At 40.5% G+C, this 25,104-nt stretch overlaps 1 protein-coding gene across 5 annotated transcripts; it reads left to right on the forward strand.

Annotated features, from left to right (window-relative positions):
* The first annotated feature begins 193 nt into the window (after positions 1-193).
* TMEM267 (transmembrane protein 267) lies at positions 194-19,994 on the forward strand. 5 transcript variants are annotated; one of them, XM_049109290.1, is made up of 6 exons: positions 634-737; positions 2,756-2,874; positions 8,073-8,125; positions 8,859-9,058; positions 14,445-14,832; positions 17,899-19,994. In XM_049109290.1, the coding sequence occupies exons 5-6, from the start codon at positions 14,521-14,523 to the stop codon at positions 18,232-18,234; spliced, it is 648 nt and encodes a 215-aa protein (XP_048965247.1). In that variant the 5' UTR covers positions 634-737; positions 2,756-2,874; positions 8,073-8,125; positions 8,859-9,058; positions 14,445-14,520; the 3' UTR covers positions 18,235-19,994. The 5 variants fall into 5 exon arrangements, with proteins under 5 accessions (XP_035571403.1, XP_035571402.1, XP_048965247.1 ...); XM_049109291.1 differs by lacking the exon at positions 8,073-8,125; XM_035715510.2 differs by lacking the exons at positions 634-737; positions 8,073-8,125; positions 8,859-9,058 and adding an exon at positions 194-426.
* Positions 19,995-25,104: the final 5,110 nt, after the last annotated feature.

Consider the following 25,104-nt stretch of genomic DNA (forward strand, 5'->3'; position numbering starts at 1 on the left):
GTGCGTCTAGCAGTCGTGATTAGATGACCCCGCCGTGTCCCTGCGGCCACGAGGACGTGTGGCCCCCACCACGCCCACTAAGCCGCGAAGAGTAATTATCAACAGGTCCCGAAGGGGGCGCCGGAGCGCCGCGGAGGGGAGGCGGCCCCCGCAGCCTGAACGCCTCCGGAGCCCACCCAAAGACCGAGCACAGAAGCCGGATATCGGCCCGGCCCGGACGGCCCGCGGCTCTCGGCGTCCGCGCGCAGGCCCGTGCACCCCGCACCCCGCACCCCGCACGCCCCTGCGGCGTCCCCAGCTTCCCGGCCGCCAGCAGCGGTGCGTCGCGGGTCTGTCGGCGGCCGAGGCTGGGACACGGCGCCGCCAACGTCAGGTTCGACGGAGGAGGCCGACGAGGCACTTGCCTTCCCACCCCGCTTCCTAAAGGTCTCCTAACGGGGCACGGCGGGGAAGGCTCAGGAGAGCACCGGCGCCACCAAACACCGAGCTACCCGCGCTCGTCGGCCAGGAGGGGGGCCACTATCCCGGCGTCCTCTGCGCCGACCTTCCGGGCTGGAGCCCCTCTGGCCGGCGGCCCGCGTCTCTGTGGTGCCGGCCGCGGGGGGGCGGGGCGGAGGGGCGGGGCCGCCGAGCGCGCCGCGGGCTTCAGCCGGGAGAGCCGGACGCGGGCGCGGCTGAGCTCGGCGAGCGGCCGGGCGGCGGGGGGCCGAGCGGACGCCCCGGAGCTGCGCCCCGAGGTGGGAAGCCGGGCTGGCTCCAGGTCCCAGTGGGGAGGGCGTGAGGGGCGGCGAGCGCGCGGGCCCCGAGAGCCAGCGGGGTGTGCTCGGCGGGCGGTCCCGGGCCGCCGGTGGGCTCCTCGGCTCGGCTCGGCCCGGCCCGGCCCGGGGCGGCGGGGGTCGCGCCCTGGCCCCTTGCCGCCTTGCCCCGGCGCCCCGGACCCCGCGGGCGGGAGAGCGCGCAGGTGCGCCGGGTCCCTACGCCGCTGGCGAGGGCTGGGTTCCTAACGCGAGGCCCGCCCGCCCGGCGTGTTGCATCACACCAGCCTTCGGAAGGGATGATTCGGGGAATTTGCTGAGCCCCCGATAGATGTCTAAATTCGGAACCGCATGTTTTATTCCTAGTGGTGTAGGAACTAAACATCTCCTATTCAGACTATATAAAGTTTCTGTGCAAGTGAGCAGGGTTTGTGCTTCTCTCCTTGGCACATTAGCCGCATTAAGATCTAGCATCTAAAAAAAAAAAAAAAAAAAAAGATCTAGCATCTGCTTTAGGTATTCTAGCATTAAAAAATTAAATAGATTAGGGGCACCTGGCCGGCTCAGGCGGCGGAGTCTGTTCCAGCCTCAGCCCCATCTTCGGTGTTGAGATTACTTTTAAAAATTAAAATCAAGCTTCCTACCTGCTTGAGAAACCGCCTCTTTGGAGATTAAATGTATTTGAAACAGTAAAAAAAAAAAAAAAAAAAAAAAAAAAAAAAAAAAAAAAATTAATTTAAAAAATAAATTAACTTTCACAGCACTGACATTGAAGAAGACTTGTTTGTAAAGTCTGTACTGAAGGTAGTTACCAGATTATGGGCTGCCTTTACCTCAGGTCTTTGTAAATATTTGTGTGAAGGGAGAGTGAAGCAGATGCTATTTACGTTGAGAATTTGTTCGTTGTTTTGGCAGAAAGATTTGTCTGAGATTAGTAACAAACTGCACAGTAGTGTGTAATTAAAGTAACTGGCTAATTATGTTTGTGGAATTAAGGAAAGCAAATATTACTGCTCTGTGTACTTTAAAGATCCCATAGTTGATGGCATTTTACTGAAACGGGATGGGGTGTGACAATTTGGCCATCGTAGAAAGTGGCTGCGAGTCATAAGGACTTGTTATGGGCGTTAGGAGACGAGAAGTCATCCTCCAGATATTTTTAGTTCATAGGCTGAGAGATGCTTACCTGCTTACCCTTTGTACTTGCATAATGAAACATTTATTATTAGATGCCTTCACACTAGATTTTATGCATGGCAAGGTTAAAAGAAAATTGTAATTACTATTAAGGAAACTTCCCAACAAAAGTAAGCATGTAGAATAAAGTTATTTTGTAGTTTTTGAGGTTCCAGAGTCCATTCTATTTGTAGGGGAGGGGTAGGAAGTGGAAAAAGGAAGAAAAAGGTATGAAGAAAAATGGGTACACTTGGACGTCCTCATCAGAGACAATAAATAAAAGGCGGTATACTTAGTAAAGTTCTTTCTCAAAAAGTGTTATGTTTTTTTTTTCTTATCCTCATACTCAGAATCTAAGCCAGCGATGTTAAATATCTGCACTAATACAGTTGGAGTGGAATAGATGTCAGAATTGTGTTTCTGGGACCATAATTACACCATTGTAAAAATGGAAATAGTGTTGTGTTAGATATGTATTACTGTATGACAAATTACCCCGAAACTTAGAGGCTTAAACACTTAACAAGTATTATCTTACTATGTCTGTGGGCCTAGGACTTTGGAAGAGGCTTAGCTGAGTGATTCTGGCTCAGCGGCCCATGCCGTTGTAGTCCAGATGTTTGCAGGGCTGCGGGCATCTAAAAACTTGATGGGGGCTGAGGGATCTACTTCCACATTCACTCATTAGCTTTTTGCTCCCCTCTTATCCAGCAAGCTGTTTTATACCTCTCACTTGTAAAGTGCATTTTGTCCTATCCCATTATATGTATTTGTTCCTATTCATAAACCATAATATAGTTGAACAATAAGGTTTTCTTTTTCAGGTCACTAAATTTGGATCATCATTTAAGTACTTGAAGTGATCTTTTGATGTTTCACTTTGCTTGTAACACGTCTTTAGCCACCCCATCTTTTTAGAATCTGAACTTATGTAAAACACAAGGTTAGTAACATTTAAATATATTTTGGGGTGGTAAAAATTGTTTCAAGAGTAAAAGAGGATGGATGTAATGCAGTGGCTTTATAGTGGCATCATGCAGTTTGCAATTAAGTGAATAATGACTTTTTATTTTTGTTCCCTTTCTGGGATAAGATCTGAAAATGAGTTTGTAATAAATATATGAGCATAGTTTGAGTGGCAGGAGAGCTTTTCTGTTGAGCTTCTATGTGTGTCCAGCCTACATTCTTACACTCTTCAACCTAAGCGGCCTTTTTTCTTTAGGCTGATTTGCACGCCACAGCTTACTGAAGGAGGGAGATATTGCTGCTTAGTGTAGCACCTCTCTGGCTTGGTCATTAATTGAAATTTATGTGTCCCAGTTCCCCTCCAGCTAAGTGAATACTGGCATCTGTCCTTGGTTCAAAGGGATATTTCATGTACTTTAAAATTATATGCACTGAACCTTTAAACATGTTAACTTCTTTATCCATGCCAGTGTCAAGAGTTTATTTTGTAAAGTAGAAACAAATGATTGAAAATCCTGAGGTGTATAGAAAGGATTCATGACCCTGGGGATATCTTTTGCATTTTTTTAGATTTTGGTTATAACTCCTGCTTGAAAGTGTGTGGAATCCTAGAAGAGTCCGTAGACTTTAACCCAATCTTAGTGATTTTCAGAACAATTTCATTATTGCAAATGACCGAGAATTTGAGGTTTGTTGTAGATCCCATTATCATTAACAAAACAGTTCTATGCAAAGCAAGTCTTCCTCACAATATGAAAGAATTAAAGGAATCTATATAACTTTATTTCACCTGGAAATATATAAATCTTTTGTACAGACTTTGGGCCAACTAATACATAAATGTGAATAAATTATTTTTATGTTATTAATTTGACTTACAGAGTTTTATTAATGTTTATTGATATAAATTTTAATATTTTTATTAGTACATATTTATAAAGTTTTAAGTATGTTTCTACTTTTCAAAAATGCTTTTAAAAGACTGACTGTAGCATCATGGTCTGAGCTGTTTAATGCTTCTGACTAACTTCAGAGTAGCTTTATTTGTCTTATGGCCATAATAGTAAGACATTGAAAATGTTTAGGAAATTATGGGTGGCTGGGTGATAAGTCCGTTAAGCGTCCAACTCTTGATTTTGGCTCAGGTCATGATCTCAGGGTTATGAGATCAGCCCTGTGTGTAGCCCCATGTCGGGCTCCACATTGAGCATGGATGGAGTCTGCTTAAGATTTTCTTTCTCCCTCTCCATCTGCTGCCCTCACCCCTGCCTGCATGCTCTGTCTCTCTCTCTCTCTCTCTCTAAAAAACAACAAAAAAGAAAAGAAAATGTTTAGGGAACCAAAGAAAGGGGAAGAAAGTACTGATCATATTTAAGCCCATGAGTGAAATGCAAGCCAAGTGAACAGTTAGTTTCTTATATTTTTAAATATGCAGCGTATGTATTTTTAACCAAAATTAAAATTTTACATATTTTATAGGCTACATTTAAAATTTTAATATGTTGAGCATCTTTTCATGTCAATAAAGATGAGAATAGTTTTTTGTTTGTTTGTTTGTTTGTTTTAATGGCTCCATAGTTGTGTGGCATTTATTTCACTGGTCTTATATTTGGGACATAGAGTTTCTAATTTTTCCTTATAAACTATGCTAATGCTGAATATCCATATGTAATTCTTTGTATTTAAATCTACTTATTTTCTTTGGATAAATTCCTATAATTGAAAATGCAGAGTCAAAAATATTTGCTCATTTTTGGGGCACCTGAGTGACTCAGTTAAGCATCTGCATTCAGCTCACATCATGATCTCAGGGTCCTAGAGTTGAGCCCCATGTAGGCCTCCCTGCTCAATGGGGAGTCTGCTTCTCCGTCTCCCTTTATCCCTCTCCCTGCTTGTGTGCTCTCTCTAAAATAAATAAAGCCTTTTTAAAAATATTTGTTCATTTTTAAAGGATTTTTGATTCATATTATCAAATTATCCACTAGAAAATTATACCAATTTATAATCCTGCTAATACACAACGTGAAGGGTCATTTCCCTACCACTACTAACAGCATTAGCAATCTTTTATCAATTTACATTGAAATCTCATTGTTTTAATTTAAATTCAATTGATTGCTAATAAAATTGAAACCTGTAATTTTTTTTATCATTTGTATTTCTTCCCTTTCCAGATTGCCTTTTCATAGACATTGCCCACTTTATTATTGGGATACTTACTTTTCCTTCTTAATTTTAAGATCCCTTAATAAAGTAAAATTTGAATCTTTCCCCATCATAAAGGTTCTAAATTTCCTCCATTTGTCTTTAACTTTGCCATATATAAGTTTTACATTCTTAGGTAGTCCTGTGTTTCAACATTTTATTTATTTGTATGTTTGTATGTTTGTTTTAAAGATTTTATTTATTTATTCATGAGAGACAGAGAGAGAGGCAGAGACACAGGCAGAGGGAGAAGCAGGCTCCATGCAGGGAGCCCAACGTGGGACTCAACCCCAGGTCTCCAGGATCAGGCCCTGGGCTGAAGGTGGCACTAAACCGCTGAGCTGAGCACCCCCCCCCCCCCCCCCCCCCCCGTTCAGGCTGCCCTGTTTCAACATTTAAAAAATAATTTTGAGCTCTTCTCTAAAAGTCAAGCTAGCTGAACTATGTAGAAGTCAGTTTACAAAGTCATGTAAATATCCCAAATTTGATAACCAAACTGATTACAAAAGCTGTTTAATCAAAGTAGTTTTCCAGGGAGCTAGTCAATGAAACTGATTCCCTTTCTTAATTTAACCGGGGAAACATCCTATTATATTGTAAAACTCTAGTCTATGTGAATGTGACATTTTAAAACCTAGAGTTGTTTGATTAAACAGCTTTACCATATTAAACTATGCATTGCACAGATTGAAAGCAGATGACCCAATTTCAGGTTTCATCTGATGATTGACTCTCTCCAGTATTACTTGGCAATTAAAACCTAACTGACTACTAGTGTGGACTCCTCACTTCCTATCCAGCATAGTATATTTGTGAGCATGCTGTTCTAATGCAAGTGGAAGAAACAAAGAGCCCACTTTCTACAATATAGGCTGAAAAGGCCAAATTCTATCTTTTCCAACCTCCCTTGCAGCTAGTCATGTGATATAAGCCCAGCCAATCAGACACATACCCTGCCCCACTCCAAAATTTGTATTGGGATCAAATAAATGTACTGCCAAGAGTCTTCCATGGTGGCAGCAGATAGTGCAGCTGTGGCACAAAGCCAGTGGTAATATCTAGTGACAAGTGTTAGGCAGTGTAAGGTGGTCTCAGTAGTAGGGAGGTCTTCACCAGACCAGTTTGTCTGGTGTCATTTTCACTGAGGTGCTTGAGGCATAACTTTGAGGCCTCATTTTTACAACCTGGCAAATCTGTGATTTCCCAATACCCTTTTAATAAATTCTTTTTTTTGCATTTACTGCCAAAGTGTTTTCTTTTCCATGCACTTAAGAACCCTAACAAAAAAAAAAAAAAAAAAGAACCCTAACTGATATAGGATCTGAGTTTAATAATTGTTCCTCTACCAATTTAGAGTTATATATATATTCCCCATTCACACACTTAATCGATTTCTGGACTTTGCATTCACTTTTCAGTACTCATATTACTCTGCTTTTCTTTCTCTTTTTTTAAAGATTTTATTTGAGAGAGTGTGAGAGAGAGCACAGAGGGAGAGGAAGAGGGAGAAGCAGACTCTCTGCCAAGGAGGAGCCCGATGTGGGGCTTGATCCGAGGGCCCTGAAATCATGACCTAAGCCAGGGGGCATACACCCAAAAAAGTGAGCCACTCAGGCACCCATTACTCCGCTTTTTCAAGTTTATTGGCATTTACTCTTTTAAGTGAAATTTAGAAATGTTTTGTGAGGTGCCTACAAGAAAATCCCTTCATGATTTTAATTAGAATGATACTAAATTTATAGGTTCCATTTGAGAATAATAATACCATCAGTGTTTTCTTCTTACTCAATAAAATGCTCTGGCTCTTGTATTAGTTAAGCTCCATCAAAGAAGCAGAACTACTTTGCCTCCTAAAGAATGCAAGATTTATGCAGGGGTTAGACCTGTAATTGTGGGGGCTGGCAAAGCAGTCTGGTCAGACTCCTGCCCCTGAGTCTGTTGTTAAGCCTGAAGTGGTTACAGATCAACTAGACAGACATTGAAGAAGGAAATGCGGATGTGGAGGAGAGCAAGGACAGGATGGAATCTGCACTGGCTTCTCATCAACTCCAGTTTTGATGCTGTGGGTGATCGGCAGGAGAGGCTAGCACTCTTGACGCTGGGGTTGCACATGCAGACCTGGCATTTGGAGAAGCCGAAGGAGCTGCAGGCCAGCCCGTTTGCCCACGCCAACAAGGAGAGCTAACAGATCATGGGCAAGCTCTACAGTGTGTCTGGCACTGGACTTGCAAGTGTGGCTCACTGCCAAATGTGGCTGCTGCTTCACTTCTGCTTCCCTGGTCTCATGCACGGTGCCTCCTACAGTCATCACTACGATGCAAGGAAGAACTATATAAGAACTTCACAAGGAAGGGAATTCTGAAAAATGTGCTTCCAGCTAAGCTGAATCAATATAGTATGAAGCCACCAGAGCTCTAAAGAACTGATTGATCTTTTGTGTTCTTTAATACAACTTTGTTGTTTTCTTCATAAATATTTCCTGTTTGGATTATTCCTTGGTGTTTGGGTTTTTATTGCTGTTGTGAACATTCTTTTTCCCATTTTTTTCTTATGATGATTGCTTGTATATTATAAAGATTAGTATTTATCTTGAATTAGCCATCATTTGCAACTTAAATTCTTTTTTTAAAAGGTTTTATTTATTCATTTGAGACAGTGAGAGAGAGCGATCGCATGAACAGCGGGGAGAGGCTGAGAGAGGGAGAAGCAGACTCCCCACTGGGCAGGGAGCCTGACTCCAGGCTGGATCCCAAGGGCGCTGAGATCACGACTGAAGCTGAAAGATGCTTAACCATCTGAGTCACTCAGGCACCCTGTGCAATTTAAATTCTAATGCTTTTCAGTGGATTCTCTTTAATAGGCTGTGGGTTTACTTGCAAACTGATGCAATTACCTTTTTCTTCCTGGTGAAGTAATGATACATTTTCTTTCCCCACTCCCTCCCTGCCCCTCCCTTCCCTCATTACTTAGAGTGAAACTGCCAGAACAATATTCTAATAGCTATACTGTTTCTAACTTTTAAGGTAATGTTTCTTGGTTTTCATCATTTTTGTTTCTGATAAACTAGTGTTTCTCACAATGCTTAGTGAATATAAGAATTACCTGGTATTCATACTCGCTAAAAATGCAGATCCCAGGAATGGATGTTACATTTTACTAAATGCCATTAAAGTATTTAATTTGCAATACCTTCTGGATAACAGATACAGTGAATGAAGAATTTTCATGACTTCATTCAACACTTATTGAGCACTTAGTATGTGTGAAAGGTATAATAATAAACAGAGTCCTTGCTCTCTGAACTTTTGTTTTCCTTCCTGAAATGTGCACAGAGCGTAGATACTTCAAAACAAGTCTCCTGGCTCTAAAGGTATTATTTGCACCACCATTTAAGCTTAGTTTCTTTGAGCTAACTAGGCCACTCTATTTTTTTTTTTTTTTTAACAATTTAGAAATGAATTGTATTGCAATGTGGTCAGAGAATTCGGCCTGAACATTTCCAGTTTTTAGATTTTGTGGACGTTTTTCTTATGGATGAGCAAATGGGTAGTTAACTTTTGTAAATGTTTCATGGACATTTAGAGAGAATGTGTTTTCCATGTAAAATTTGTAATTTTAGACCTGCGTATGAAATCAAATTTATATTATTCAGATTATCTACACCTATTTTTGGCTACTTGATTTAATTTGCATATCTTACTGTTTTGCTGTTTGTCACGTATGCATCTTTTTTTTTAAGATTTTATTTATTTTTAGAGAGCACAGGAGTGCGAGAGAGAGAGCGAGAGAGCGAGCATGGGGGGTGGGAAGGCACTGAGGGAGAGGAGAAAGATTTGCAAGCAGACTTCACTCTGAGTATGGAGCCTGACTTTGGGCTCAATCCTACGACCCTGGGATCATGATCTGAGCTGAAATCAAGAGTCGGACGCTTAACCAGCTGAGCCACCCAGTGCCCTGTAAGCATTTTCTCATATAACTTTACTATGACTTGAATATTTTATCCCTTTTAGCCCCACTGAGTCCTTTGGCGTGAATCTATATTTGATATTAGTATTACGATGGCTGCTTTATTTGGCTTGTATATTTTCTTATTTCTTTATTTTATATATTGCTGAAACTGTTTGAAATATTTTCTTATGAACAATAATTTGGATGTTTCCTTTTGTCCCAATCTATTTCTTTATAGATAAATTTGATACATCCACATTTATTGTGGTATTTGTGTTTGATGATTGGTCTCTTTTACTCTTTAGGGGGTCAGAGTGACAGTAAAGTTCTCTTTTTTTTTTTCCCCATTTTCTGTTTTGCTGTACTGATCAAGGTTTCTTTATTCCTCTTCTCTCTCCCTAGAGATTTAGAAGTCCTGTTCTTCCATTCTTTTTCCCCCAGAAATCATATATAGCTGTTATAAATTCTTTTTTTCTCTTAAAGATTTTTTGAGGGGCACCTGGGTGGCTCAGTGGTTGAGAATCTGCCTTTGGCTCAGGTTGTGATCCCCGGGTCCTAGGATTTAGTCCTCCATTGGTTTCCCCTCAGGGAACTGCCTCTCGCTCTGCCTCTCTCTCTGTGTGTCTCTCATGAATAAATAAATAAAATCTTTTTTTAAAAAGTCTTTTTTATTCATGAGAGACAGAGAGAGAGAGAGAGGCAGAGACACAGGCAGAGGGAGAAGTAGGCTCCTCGCAGGGAGCCTGATGCAGGACTTGATCCTGAATCCCAGGATCACGCCCTGAGCCAAAGGCAGACACTCAACTGCTGAGCCACCTAGGGACCCCCCCCCGCCAAAAAAAAGAGAGGTTTTTTAAAGATTTTACTTATTTATTTGAAAGAGAGCATGAGCAGGGGGAGGGGCAGAGGAGAGGGAGAAGCAGACTCCTGGCTGAGCAGGGAGCCAGATGCCCAGGACCCTGTGATCATGATCTGAGCTGAATGCAGATGCTTAACTGACTGAACCACCCTGGCACCTTGCTATTATAATTTCTAAGGCAAAACTATTGAAATTCATGATTGTTACAGAGGTGCCATAATAGAGTTCATGTAGAATCCTACGGTCATGATCCTTTTTCTCTCAGAGCTTTATAAATGTTGCTTCACAATATTTTGGCATTTATTATTGATATAAATTACATTCTCCTTTTGCAGATAACTTTTTTTTGGTGGGGGACAGGATTTGGAAACTCTAAGGGAATTTATCTTTTTTTTTTCTTTCAGTGTTCAACTCTCATTTTTTTTTTCCCATCAAGCTTTTGGAAAACGTTCTTACTTACTGTGTTTTTTGAAGCATTCATTTTACTGTGCATGGTTCCTGTTGAGCTTTTATTTGGGCAATCAGGCTTTTCATCTCCATATCCTCTTGTTTTTTAGAGGGCTCCTTTTGCATGAAAGCCTGCTGTTGTTATTGACAATATAGTATATTTTCCTAACTTTTTAACATCTTTGTTGGGGCATAACTGACACATAATAAACTGTACATATTTAAAATGTATATTTTGATACATTTTGATGTATATATGAAACTATAAACCATGAAACTATCACCACAATCAAGATAATGAACACATCTGTTCTGACAGTTTCCTTATGCCCCTTTTTTAATCCCTCTGGCCTCTCCTATCCCAGTCTGCTCTCTGTCACTTAAATTGGTTTCCATTTTTTAGAATTTTATATAAATGGAATCATGTTAAATATTCTTTTAAAAACATTTATAAATGAAAATTTCAAACATGTAGGAAACTAGAAGATAGTATAATGAACAATAGTATATCTATTACCTATACTAAACAATTATAACATTTCTCATGCTTGCTTCATTTATTTACTTTTTAAAAATTAAGACTTTTCTTTTTTATAGCAGTTTTAGGTTTACAGAAAAATTGAGCAGATAGTACAGAGTATTCCCATATGTTACTTCTTCCTCTACACACATTCCTCCCTTTTACTAATGTTTTGCATTAGTGTGTTACACTTGTCACAATTAATAAACCAACATTGGTATATTGAAGTCCACAGTTTACATTAGGCTTCATTCTTTGTGTTGTATAGTTCCATGGGTTTTGACTATGTACTCTCTCTTCTTTTTGGTTTGCCTTATTTCACTATTATTTTGAGGTTCGTCGATTTTTTTTAGGTATCACTTTTTTGTTTCTTTTTATTCTATATTTTGTTTATCCAGTTGAGTTGTTTCCGGGTCAAAGCTAATGTAGATAAAGTTGCTATTAACAATCATGTACAAGTCTTCGTGTAGATGTAAGCTCACATTTACTCAGGTAAATACCTAGAAGTAGAATGACTGAATCTATGATAGAAGTATATTTAACTTTATGAGAAACTGAAAAGTGGTTTATCATTTTACATTTCCACCAGTAATGTATGAGAGTTCTGGTTGCTCCACATCTTTTGTACATTTGAGAAAAGTCTTTAATTTTAGGCATTCTAATAGGTATGCCTTGTATCTCGTTGTGGTTTTAATGTGCATTTCCCTAATGATTAATGATGTTGAGCATATTTCATGTGCTTATTGATCACCTGTATATCCTCTTTGTAAAGTATCTTTTCAGACCTTTTGCCCATTTTTGTATTAGTTTTATTTCTCTTTTTTAATATATTTTACCAGTCTGTGGCTTATCTTTTCATTCTTTTAACATTGTCTTTCAAAGAACAGTAGTTCTTAATTTTGATGAAGTTCAATTTATCAGTTTTTACAAAACAGATCGACCTTTTTGATGTTGCTTCTAGAACTCTTTGCATAACCCAAGGACACAAAAATATTGTTTTCTTCCAGAATTTTTGTAGTTTTATGTCTTTTTTATTTTTATTTTTTTTAAGATTTTATTTTATTTTATTTTATTTATTTATTTTTTTTTTTTTTTGCTGATTTTATTTATTTATTCATGAGAGACACAGAGAGAGAGGCAGAGACACAGGCAGAGGGAGAAGCAGGCTCCATGCCGGGAGCCTGATGTGGGACTCGATCCCAGGTCTTCAGGATCAGGCCCGGGGTTGAAGGTGGCGCTAAACCACTGAGCCACCCGGGCTGCCCCTATTTTATGTTTTAAGTCTGATCATTTTGACTTAAATTTTGTATATGGAGTCAAATATGGATTGAAGTTCATTATTTTTGCAGTCGATGCGGTTGTTCTAGCACCATTTGGTGAAAGGACTGTCTTTTCTCTATTTACTTGCTTTTGCATGTTTGTCAAAAATCAATTGACAGTGTATACATGGATCTGTTTCTTTTTAATTTATTTTTTCTCTTCTTTTCTTTTAAGTAGGCTCCACACTGAGTGTGGAGTCCAACATGCGTCTTGAACTCACAAACCTGAGCTCAAGACCTGAGCTAAGTCGTATCTGGGTGGCTCAGTGGTTGAGCATCTGCCTTTGGCTGAGGTCCTGATCCTTGGGTCCTGGGATCAAGTCCTGCATCAGGCTCCCTGTAGGGAGTCCACTTCTCCCTCTGTCTGCATCTCTGCCTCTTTCTGTGTGTCTCTCATGAATAAATAAATAAAATATTTAAAAATAAAATACCTGAGCTGAGATCAAGAGTCAGGTGCTCAACTGACTGAGCCACCCAGACACTCCTATGTGGATCTATTTCTGGTCCCACTTTTTTTCTGTTTCATTGCTCTGTCTATCTTTATACCGATACCACACTGTCTTAATTACGGCAGCTTTGTAAGACTTGAAGTCAGACAGTGTGTTAAGTCCTTCAGCTTAGCTCATCTTTTTCCAAATTATTTTCCCATTCTAGATCTTTTGTGTTTCCCTGTAAATTTTAGAATATATTTAATGAGCTATGAATAGTTTTTATTACAGAATAGAAGTTGAATTATTCTTAATACATCATTTAGTTATTCTTTTTTTTTTTTTAAGATTTTATTTATTTATTCATGATAGTCACACACAGAGAGAGAGAGGCAGAGACACAGGCAGAGGGAGAAGCAGGCTCCATGCAGGGAGCCCGACGTGGGATTCGATCCTGGGTCTCCAGGATCGTGCCCCAGGCCAAAGGCAGGCGCCAAACCACTGTGCCACCCAGGGATCCCCATTTAGTTATTCTTTAGTCTCAAAATTAAAATAATGCAAATCAAAAACTTCAGGTATCACATAATATTGATAACTGTAACTGAATAACTGATTTAGTATTCTATGCCAGGTAAGCACTCAGCACAGAATTATGATTGCCATTTTTATATCAGTTAAAGTTCTGTGATTAGAGGCAACAGAAAAAAAAAGAGGATTTGTTGGAAGAATGTGGGGGTAGCTCATAGAAGTAAAGGGTAAGCTGCTTGAACTAGGGCAGCTCTGAGAAACTTAAAGATTGGACCTGAGTTGTGGATGTCTTTATGGTTCTTTCTTTCTTTCTTTCTTTCTTTCTTTCTTTCTTTCTTTCTTTCTTTCTTTCTTTCTTTCTTTCTTTCTTTTTCTTTCTTTCTTTCTCTCTCTCTCTCTCTCTCTCTTTCTTTCTTTCTTTCTTTTCTTCTTTTTTATGGTTCTTTTTTCTTAGGCTGTTCCATGTAGTGGAGCCCAGGTCTGTAAGAAGGAAAGGAGCTATCCCCTACCAGCTCCACTTAGGAAAGTTCTAGAAGGAAGTCTGATTGGCCTAGCCTGGGTCACCTTAATCACTAGGTTATTCACCCTAGTCTAATCACTACTGGAAAATGATGACTAATTAGTAATTACTAAGTAATTACTACTACTGATAAGAGAGGGAATTCTAATTGATCAGCACCAGAGTTTGGGTATTGTGATTAACAATTTTCCTAAAGGAAAGGAGATGCTGTTTTCAGAAGTATGGAGATAGTTGATGGATACAGAGACGCAATGGATGCCCACTACCATGTGGCACACACTGCTGAGAGAACTATTTGATGACTTCAAAGTAATAGATTACAGTTGGTAGGCTTTCTTAAATTCGCCTGGATACATACTATCATGTAATCTGTTGTTCCTGCAATAAAGCTAACCTGTTCTCTTTGGGCTGCGTGGCATATTGTACACAACATATAAGAAGTACAATTTTTTTATATTTATGATTTACTAAGAGAGTAGTCTTAACGTTCTCTCCACATGCACAAAAAGGTAACTGTCTGAGGTGACAGAGATTAACCTTATTTGGTAATCCGTTTGCAGTATGTCTATATGAAATCATCACAGTGTAAGCTTAAACTTAGAAAGTGTTATATATCAATTATATCTCAATGAAGTTGGGAAAAATAAAACTGACGACAGTTTAAAAAAGATACCAATTTTTACAGCTGGGTTTTGTATTTATGAAATTATTGCTAATACTGTTTTGTTTAAATGTTATATGGCATTAATATTTTCCCCTGCTTTCTATTTTAGGGTGTCTGGGAATGTACACAAGAATAAGTGGTTTGTTTCCTCATGGCTTTTAGTATATACTGATGTATTGTCTGTGATGGCATCTGAGGCTGAGAAGACCCATGCTTTACTCCAGTCTTGTAGCACTGAGTCTCTTATTTCTAGCCTTGGTCTGGGGATATTTTGCCTGGTAGCCGACAGACTTCTTCAGTTTTCAATAATTCAGCAAAATGACTGGCTTCGAGCTCTCTCAGATAACGCAGTACATTGCGTGATTGGCATGTGGTTGTGGGCGATTGTCATTGGAGTCAAGAAGACAACTGACTTTGGAGAAATCATTTTAGCTGGATTTTTAGCCTCTGTTATTGATGTAGACCACTTTTTTCTAGCTGGATCTTTATCTTTAAAGGTAAGAAGCATATATGTTTAATTTTTCTGGTCTTTAATTTTTCTTTACCACCATTATATTGATCTAGAGATCATTTTAGAGCTAGAGAAGACTATCCTTATTTTAAAATAAGAAAGCCCATTCATCCAGTTTTTTTCATCACTTAGTACTTCCCTGAAGGTGAACAAACATATTGCTAATCAAGTTATTTGGCATCACAAAGTGCCAAAGATGCATACATTTTTTTTTTTTTTAATTTACAATAGTCACACAGAGAGAGAAAGAGAGGCAGAGACACAGGCAGAGGGAGAAGCAGGCTCCATGCACCGGGAGCCCGACGTGGGATTCGATCCCTGGTCTCCAGGATCACACCCTGGGCCAAAGGCAGGCTCCAAACCGCTGCACCACCCAGGGATCCCAGATGCATACATCTTTAGTATCTATTAAAATAAGTAGACTTCATAAATGATGGTGTAGAGTCCGTTTCCCTTCGGACATCTAGAGTATAACTGCTAATCACGTCAACTTCAGACGCTTGCTATCTTCCGAGTAGGGATTTCCTCAGGCTTTCTTGTCCCGCCCTGCTGTTGAGGAGCATGATACAGTGCGGAGACAAGGGTGGAATAACAATACAGGAACGTGATGTGTTCTGGCCAAGTGGAAAATAAAAAGCTGAGATCCTTGAGTGGCTCAGCGGTTTGGTGCCTGCTTTTGGCTCAGGGCATGATCCTGGAGACCCAGGATCAAGTCCCACATCAGGCTCCCTGCATGGAGCCTGCTTCTCCCTCTGCCTGTGTCTCTGCCTCTCTCTCTGTCTCTCATGAATAAATAAATAAAATATTTTTTAAAAAAAGAAATAAAACAGCTAAAAATATGGAGGAGGGAGAAGGAAGAAGAATGTAGCATAAACTCTGATGATCAGTCTGTAGGTGGGAGCTAAAGACACTGGTTTAAGGATCCTGTGACTTCACACAGTGGCAAGGCACAATCTCTTTAAGGGATGCCTTGTATTTTAATGTGGTGAGAAGGTTGTGCCTTCTAATTTTTTTACAGGTTCCTAATTTTCTTTTTTTTACTTTTCCTTTTCCTCTTTACCACCCATTGTCCAAATGGTTCCAGTCCCTTCCATTCTGCCATCTTCTCCCTCAGAACCAGTGCTTTTTAAAGCTTTGAATCATGCACATATTTAAGTCCTTGCTTTGTAGCCAGTGCTCTGATCAACCAGGACCCTTTTCATTGTTTCTATTTCCAGTGGTAATTGTAGATCCATCTTAGGTCCCCTCACCTTTCCTGGTTTATGGTGGGAGAGAAAGCACACTGATGTGTGTATTTTAATACGTTAGGATTTGCGGCACTCTCTGACTTCTGTCTATGCTGAGTGGGGTTTGGTATAGTTTTATTTGCCCTGTCTATAATGTGTGGGGAGATTCGGGTTTAGGCAGTCTTCACTGCCCTCAACTTCCATGTTATTTAGAAATTATCTAATTGAAAATTAGCCTTTAGAGTATGTGAGAACAAAACCTTCCTTACTCAAGAGGTGCCTGGGTGGCTCAGTTGGTTAAGCGTCTGCCTTTGGCTCAGGTCATGATCCCTGGGTCCTGGAATCAAGCCCCGCATTGGGCTCCCTGCTCTGGGGGGAGCCTGCTTCTCTCTCCCTCTGCCTACTTCTGCCCCTGCTTGCTTGTTCACTCTCTGTCAAATAAATAAAATTTAAAAAACAAAAACAAAAACAAAAAAAACTTCCTTACTCAAGAATCAGTCAGGGGGATCCCTGGGTGGCGCAGCGGTTTGGCACCTGCCTTTGGCCCAGGGCACGATCCTGGAGACCCGGGATCGAATCCCACATCGGGCTCCGGGTGCATGGAACCTGCTTCTCCCTCTGCCTGTGTCTCTGCCTCTCTCTCTCTCTCTCTGTGACTATCATAAATAAAATTAAAAAAAAAAAAAAAGAGTCAGGGGTTAAGTCTTAAATTTTTATTTGTTTAGTTAGTGAATACATTTTTTGTAATGGTTTAAAATTTTTACTGGAGTTTAACCCAACTTTATAATACTTATTTAAAATAATATCTTTCTGGGACCCCTGGGTGGGTCAATGGTTTAGCACCTGCCTTCCGCCCAGGGCGTGATCCTGGAGTCCTGGGATCGAGTCCCACATTAGGCCCCCTGCATGAAGTCTGCTTCTCCCTCTGCTGTGTCTCTGCCTCTGTGTGTGTGTGTCTCTCATGAATAAATAAATATAATCTTTTAAAAATAATATCTTCCTAAATGTTAAGTGCATTTTGAAAATATTCAAGGCTAATATGAAGTGTTGATAACAAAAATATTTCCCCTTTGTGCCTTTATTAGTAGAAGGATATTTTATTTGGTTGTAGATTTTTTTTCAATGCTTAGAGGCCCAGCTAATTCTCTAAAACTCCAAATTTACATAAACCATACATTTGGAATATAAATTACATTTGTATTGTGACTTTTCTAAGCAAATACCAGGAAACTTTAAAAAATTAATCGCTATGTTCTCGAGATCTTGATTTAATTGTTAATGCAAAGAATGTCCTACTCATATCTTATTTGCTTTCTATGAAATGGATGTAATGTAATGTGTCCAGAGGTGACATAGAAAATGTTTCCATTGTATATTTCTTTTTCTTTTTAAGATTTTATTTATTTATTCATAGAGACACAGAGAGAGAGAGAAGCAGAGACACAGGCAGAGGAGAAGCAGGCTCCATGCAGGGAGCCTGACGTGGGACTCCACGCCCTGGACTGAAGGCGGCACTAATCCATTGTATTTCTAATAGACTCCTAGAAAATATTTTAGAATATTAAGAAGCATCTATAAAATGTTGTTTGCCAGGGATCCCTGGGTAGCTCAGCGATTTTGCACCTGCCTTCTGCCCAGGGCATAATCCTGGATTCCCGGGATCAAATCCCGCATGGGGCTCCCGGCACGGAGCCTGCTTCTCCCTCTGCATGTGTCTCTGCCTCCCTCTCTCTCTGTGCCTGTCATGAATAAATAAATAAAAGATTCTTTTTTAAAATGTTGTTTGCCAAGAAGGAAATGATACTAGCTACTGCTTTCCCCGGCAGGCTGCTTTGACTCTTCCACGAAGACCTTTTCTTCACTGCTCTACTGTGATACCAGTTGTGGCCCTGACCCTGAAGTTTACTATGCACCTTTTCAAGCTCAAAGACTCATGGTGCTTTCTTCCCTGGATGCTGTTTATATCCTGGACCTCACATCATATCCGAGATGGAGTTCGTCATGGCTTGTGGATATGCCCATTTGGAAAAACTTCTCCACTGCCATTCTGGCTTTATGTCATAATCACCTCCTCTTTACCTCACATCTGTTCATTCATTATGTATTTAACAGGGACCAGACAAATGATGTCTTCAAAACATGGAATTCATATTGATGTATGAGGTAACTGTATGTCAGTCTTAGAGAAGCAAATGGTTCAGACAATGATAATTAAGGGTAGCTGACACTATCAAATGAATTTTCAACAACATATTATATTATTATAATTCCTGAATCCTCTTGCTCAGGAGGCATGTACACTTTTTTCTAAAAGATTTTACTTATTTATTTGACAGAGCCAGAGAGCACATGCAGGAGGAATAGCAGGGGGAGAGGGAGAAGCAGACTCCCCACTGAGTAGGGAGCCTGATGCAGGGCTCAATCCCAGGACCTGATCAGGACCTGAGCTGAAGGCAGACGTTTAACTGACAGAGCCACCCAGGTGCCCCAGCATGTACACTTAAAAAACCATATCTTGTCATAATTCTCTCTTCTCTAACACTGTAGTACAATATTAGAGTTTCATTTATTCCATGATACATTTTTTTTTTGATGATGTTTCTTCTGTTTACCTGGCTTTACTAATAGCTTTAATAGATTGACATCCAGTTAAGTTTTCTGGAGGTATTTGTTTAAGGCAGGCCACTTCAGGAGGAAAAACAGATCAAATCCTAGGGCAACTAGTTTGTAAAGTCAGCATTTGTATCAGCATTTTCCTGAGATACCGAAATAGTGAAACAGCCAAAATAAATTAGATCATGAATAAGATGTATAGTGAACACTCCCATTTCTTTATTTCATGTATGTTGATCCTGAATGAAGTTTGATCAGCCAAGTACTTTAGTGAGTCGTGATTACTGGCAGAGTCTGTTTTGGTGCCCTTGTGAGAAATTATAATTTTCATAAAAGATAATAATTATAATACTCATAAAAGATACTAACAGTAGATCTAGATTATTGTTTCAGGAATCACTTTAGGAAATAATTATTGTAATTTAATGGCTGTAGTAACATCCTACTCAAGTATTATTTTTCAGTATCCTTGCCCAAAACTCTCATGTGTTAAGGTTTTAACTGTTCTGAAAAACATAACTAAATTTAGCAAAGTATTTGTTAAAAATTAACAAAATATTGATACTTGGCTTATAACCATGCAATTTGATTTGGCACTAAAAAAGACTTACCAGTAATGTTGTTTCAAATGTAAACTCCTGAATGTGCCATTAAAGTTGTTTAAGTTGCTATCAATTTATTTGCTCACTTATTTTAAAATATATTGTTAAGTAATTTTAAAAATGTCTGCCTGATACTGAGAGACGAAACATGTTTTTGAAAATGAAGGGGTTTTAGGAAATTTGCTTTTTCTTTGTTCTTTCAGGTTGATCTGTTAAAAATGATTGACCTTTATTAGAGAAGGAAAATTTAGTTGCTGTGAAATTTTACATTTTCATAGTTTAATGTTACTTTGTTATAAAAGTCAGTGCCCTGAAGGCACTTGATTTTTTTTTTTTAAGTACCCTAGGTACCATTTGCTGTCGAGATTTTCTTACACATTTGTGATTTGTAATGCTAGTGATTGTGTGCCTTATTTTCTGAGAAATGCTGAAGCAATGCCTTATCCAAAGCATATTTTTCTTATTTATTAAGTTAAAAAAAAAAGAGCTCTGTAAATTGTTGTAAAAGTTCATGTTCTTTAGTTTTTCTTTTTGTTGTTAACCAATTGGCTGCAATGTATTAGATGTTATAACCTGTTCTTTCGGGAGCAATGATTGTGTCAGTTTGGTTGGCATAATATTAAATAGCAGGGGTAAATTTGAACAAGGTAGAGTTTTTTTAAATCTATAATTTCAGAAATCCATGGGAATAAAGCATATATCTTATATCACTTTTTCTGACTGAATTATAAAACTCTACTTTTTTTCTTTCTCAATATTAAAGGAATGCCATTAAAATATACAGCCTTATTTAATAATGTCACACTGGCATTTTGGGGGCTGTCCTAACTTTTTGTATTAGAATGGAAATTCACCTTGACCATGACTCCTTGCTTGAACAATAGCTGCAGATTTTAAGTGTGGGTTTATCTTTATTTCTGCTTCTCCCATCAGAAATGTTCCTTGTCCTCTACATGGTCTGTAACAGCTGTGGTTGTAACCTGTGGAAATATAACAGCCAACTTCCCATGCCACCATTTTTTTTTTATCTTGTCGAAAGAGTTTGTGTCAATACATTATATTGAAAATTGGATTATATCTTGTTTGCATGTATTTGTTTTATCCATCCACTAGATGTCCTTCATTCACTTAATGGAGGCTGGTCCACTGATGTGACCTTCCAGTCTACTGTTTTCTTGGGCCATGTTAGTTATGCTAGCCACTCAGAAGAACTTCCGCCATTTAACTGTTTTCTACTCATCCTCAAGCTTAGTTTCCTTTAAGTGGTGGGCTAAATTAAAACTCCCATGTATCCTCACCTCCTTTCTTCAGCTTAGGCAGTCACCATCACTACCTCCAAATCAGGTGGACACTCTCTGGCTCCTTTTTCTTTTGGCTAATGGAACAATTACTTAGTTCCCATTTTTTTTTAAGATTTTATTTTTTTATCCATGAGAGAGACACAAAGGGAGGCAGAGACACAGGCAGAGGGAGAAGCAGGCTCCCTGCTGGGAGCTTGATGCAGGGACTTGATCCCCGGATCCCAGGATCCCGACCTGAATCGAAGGCAGACACTCAATCACTGAGCCACCCAGGCGTCCCAGTTTTTCCCATTTTCCCAACTAAAGAGGAGAAGAAATAGGGGCTATTCTGGTCCTTGCTCACTGTTGTCATGGCTAAACCTTTTATTCATCATAGTTCTGTTTCTTTCATTTGATATCTCAACATTACTCATCCTCAATCTTCACCCTCACATGCTACCCTCTAAAACTCACTTTCACTTTCTTTGATGATATGAGCACCTGGATCTCTTTTTTCCTTTTATTCCAACCCTTGATTTTACCCTCAATCATCAGATGACTCACCTGAATATTCCCTTCTTCTAACCACTGACTCATCACATCACATCAGCCATGCACCAGCATAAGAGTTCTCTGTACCTCTTTTTTAGAGGATATTGCTCTCTGCTGAGATCTCAAACATTTATTTTTTCTAGACCCCTGGCTCTCAAACTCTAACATACATTAGAATCACCTGTAAGACTTGTTAGAGCAGGAATTGTTTAAGACCTAACTCCAGAGTTTTGACTCTGTAGGTCCCAAGAATTTGAATTTCCAACAAGTTCCCAGTTGATATTGTGAAAGGTGAAATGAAATGAGGTAACATGTCAAGAAGTATAAAAGTGGATGCAGGCTTTTTGCATATCCTCACTGGTGGAAACTTGAACTTTTGAACTGGAGCAAACCAAAAATATTCTAAGGACTGGACCTGAACACCTGCATCTTGCTACAGTAGGAGACTTTGCTTAGCAATAGCCTTGGCAACCAATTCTATTGGGTCAGGGTAGCTTTCTGGGGACGCCTGGGCAGCTCAGCAGTTGAGCATCTGTCTTCAGCTCAGGTTGTGATCCCGGGGTCCTGGGATCAAGTCCCCATCAGCTCTCTGCAGGGAGCCTGCTTCTCCCTCTGCCTATGTCTTGCCTCTCTCTGTGTGTCTCGCATGAATAAATAAATAAATAAAATCTAAAAAAAAAAAAAAACTTTCTGCCCTCAACACCAATAAAAAAATTCTTTGTATACAGCCTATACAAACTTTCCTTTTTCCTTTAAACACCTCTGACTTTGCTCTCTAATGGCACACTATTTGCATTACTACCCAAATTTGTGTACCCTGAACTGCAATTCTTTGATCCCAAATAAACATTCTTGATTATTGCCTCGTGGCAATTTTAGGTTGACAGTAGGACGCTGCTGTTCAGGAACCACACTTGAAGAACCATGCCTGGAAACCCATCCTGTTTCTTTAACTGCATTCTCTCTCCTCCTCCTCCTTGAGCCAACTCTTTGCCTTATTGATATCTAGAATTTTCCTCAACCTTCCTTTGCCATCAGGTCCTGCAGTCCTCCACTAGGTACATTTAACTCAGTCCTTATCCAACCTCTGCAGTGCTATGGGTTACTGCTTACCACTTCAACACTCTAATGCCCAATTGGCCTTGTGTACTATCCAATTAGCCAATCCAGAATAATCCACATAGTCTGCTTTTCCCCAGATCTACTTCAGGCCACACATTTTAAAGTTGTTATGAAACCCCACCGACTTGGCCTGCTATCTAGCTTCATCTGGGTATTTAATAATACTTTGCTCACCACTGAATTTTTTTTTTCAAACATCATACTGGACAAACCAAGCCTCAAAACATCTGCCCATATTAGATCCAGCCCCAAGCCAGGAAGCTCACAGCACTCCACTGATCTGAGAAACTCGTATTGACACTCAATCTCCACAGTTACTTTGCATTTCGCGTAAACCCAAGGCATTACCACACGTATCCCCTTGGCATTTCTTTACTTCCCTGGAATAATGATAATTAAAGTGTTTCTGAGGCATTTTACCCCTTGCCTGACTTGCAAGGAGTTGTTTGGCTTACATACCCCGCGGCACTAAGTAATGTTGCTTCTGTATCTGGCAACTAGAGGGGAATGTCAGATTCAGGCTCTAGCACCCATTCTGATCCCCCTCAGCACTCTGTGTGAGCTTTCAAAGAACACCCATCTGAATTCACACACCCCTTCTCATTCAATATTCATTTGACTTAATTTAAGCACCACTCAGGTTCCCAGGCCACGCACCTAAAGTGGAAGGCAGAGAGAAAATTTTCCCTAGATATCCAGGTGAGGCTAAATAAAGTATGAAACGTGGGATGGTGGTTCCAGAACAGACCACATGCAGGTGTAAAGCATCTAAATGACACTGGTCCTACCTCACTACCCTCAGCTTTTGCATGCACTCCGAGGGAATGGTTGGAGCTTTTTGGAGTATTCGTGAGAGACTCTGTTACAAGGACCCCATTGTGTGCTCTAGAGGCCCTGCACTTCATGGAGAACCATGTGTAAATACCACCCTTCCCGCTTCCTGGACTGCCACGGCTGTTTGCCCAGGGTCTGTAACAATAGTCCCTCAGTGCTGGGCCTGGTCTCCTGGCCAGCAGAGACTCTAGGGATTCTCTAGATTCTAAACAGATTGGCACGGGACTGCTCTCTGTCAGTCCGGCTTCATGTAGGGTGGCACGGGGCCCAGGCCAATCCTCCTGCTGAAAAGGGCCCTGCTGTTCCTCAGGTGTGAGGCCCAGAGCCAATCACTCTGCAAGCCCCCTGTTCCCATCTCTACTGGTCAATCCAAGTGAAATTGAATTAAAATAAAACTCAGGGGATCTTTGAAAGGGTAAAAGTACTACGAAAGAGTGAGAAGAAAGAATAGAAGAGAGCTGGGATGCCTGTCTACTTGGCCTGCTTAGGGGTATGCAGGGTACGTGCCTGCGTGTGTCCAGTATTACTCTTCTTTGCCGCTATAACAAATTACCATGAATTCAATGATTTAAAACCAGTGTTATCTTACAGCTCTGTATGTCGGAAGCCCAAAATGGGTCTCAGCAAGACACCTCCCACATACCTAAGACCCCTCTCGAATCCTGTGCACTGGACCAGAATCTAGCCCTGGTGTCTTTGGACAAGTCACAAGCCCTTTTTTGAGCCAATGAGGAATAGGTCAAATGCCTTCCAAGACTCTCTTCCTGCTCTAACTCTCTATAATGCCAGCTCCTTGTCCCAGTGATGGTGGCGCTCCCCAAGTTCTACAGAGATAACCTCCAGCGTGCCTTCCCAGAGTTGTTTGTTCTTGGGAAAATAATGTCCTTTTTTCCTTTGCTTGACATTGTGGTTCTATTTGTCCTCTATTTTCTCCATGTGGAGCTATTGAATCTTTATATGAACTCTTTATTCTCCATGGGGAAAAAAAACGGGATTTAAATTCATAAAAGCCTAGGCCAATTAAACGTCCATAGTTCATTTGGGTGAAAATGAATACGATGTTTCCCTCGTGCAGCATTGGTTCAGTTGGCCACTCAACAAGCGTTTCAGGTGTTCCTACTCTGCAGCAGGCCTTGCATTAAGAAGTAGTGCTCTAATGGTGAACCACACAGTCTCGATCTTAGAAGAACCTTGAGGCTAGTTGGGGAGACATACAGGAGACAGGCCGTTGCACTGTAGCATAAGTGGGGCAATAAGAGGCCTCTGACTCCAGATTTCAGCTCAGGGCATGATCTCAGGGTGGTGACATCAAGTCCCGCACTGGGCTCCACGCTCAGCAGGGAGTCTGCTTGGGGTTCTCTCCCTCCCTCTCTCTCTGCCCCTCCTCCTACACCATTCTCTCTCTCTCTCTGTCTCTCTAAAATAAATAAATAAATTTTTAAAAAGACAAATCAGGACATATTTGGGCATTTATCACTTACCATTCACATAGAATGCTCAGTTGAGGCAAATGACACCTTAGGGTAGTGGCCCCAGGATTTTAGTTAACAAGCAACCAGTGCAAAGATATGTTCATGAAAGGGATGGACTTTCTCATCTTTTTTTTTTTTTTTTTTTAGATTTTATTTATTCATTCATGAGAGGCAGAGAGAGAGAGAGAGAGAGAGAGAGAGGCAGAGACACAGGCAGAGGGAGAAGCAGGCTCCATGCAGGGAGCCCCACGTGGGACTCCATCCCGGCCTGCCTGAGCCGAAGGCAGATGCCAAACTGCTGAGCCACCCAGGGATCCCCATGGACTTTCTCATCTTACCAGCAGTTCAAATGGGAGTCAATCTTGGGGTGCTAACCCGACCATGGCCCTTATCTTTCTTCCCCACCCTTACTGTTTGCTGAGTAACCACACCTGGGCAGGGGAGGCAAGGACAGGGATGCACATCTGCAAGTCACCACGAGGCACCTGTGAGGATCGAGACCTGATTATTCCCACAGAGAGGTGCCAGAGCAGAGCGTGGGGTGAAGGCAAGCTGTG

This window comes from Canis lupus, chromosome 4 (genome assembly GCF_003254725.2).
Source record: "Canis lupus dingo isolate Sandy chromosome 4, ASM325472v2, whole genome shotgun sequence".
In the NCBI taxonomy this organism is placed as follows: domain Eukaryota; kingdom Metazoa; phylum Chordata; class Mammalia; order Carnivora; family Canidae; genus Canis; species Canis lupus.

What these genes read in the sequence shown, in the direction of transcription:
- TMEM267 (XM_035715510.2), top strand. Translation starts at nt 14,521, where the DNA reads ATGGCATCTGAGGCTGAGAAGACCCATGCTTTACTCCAGTCTTGTAGC. An exon ending in CTGGATCTTTATCTTTAAAG is followed by an intron (nt 14,833 to 17,898) that starts GTAAGAAGCATA and finishes TTTCCCCGGCAG; the next exon opens with GCTGCTTTGACTCTTCCACG.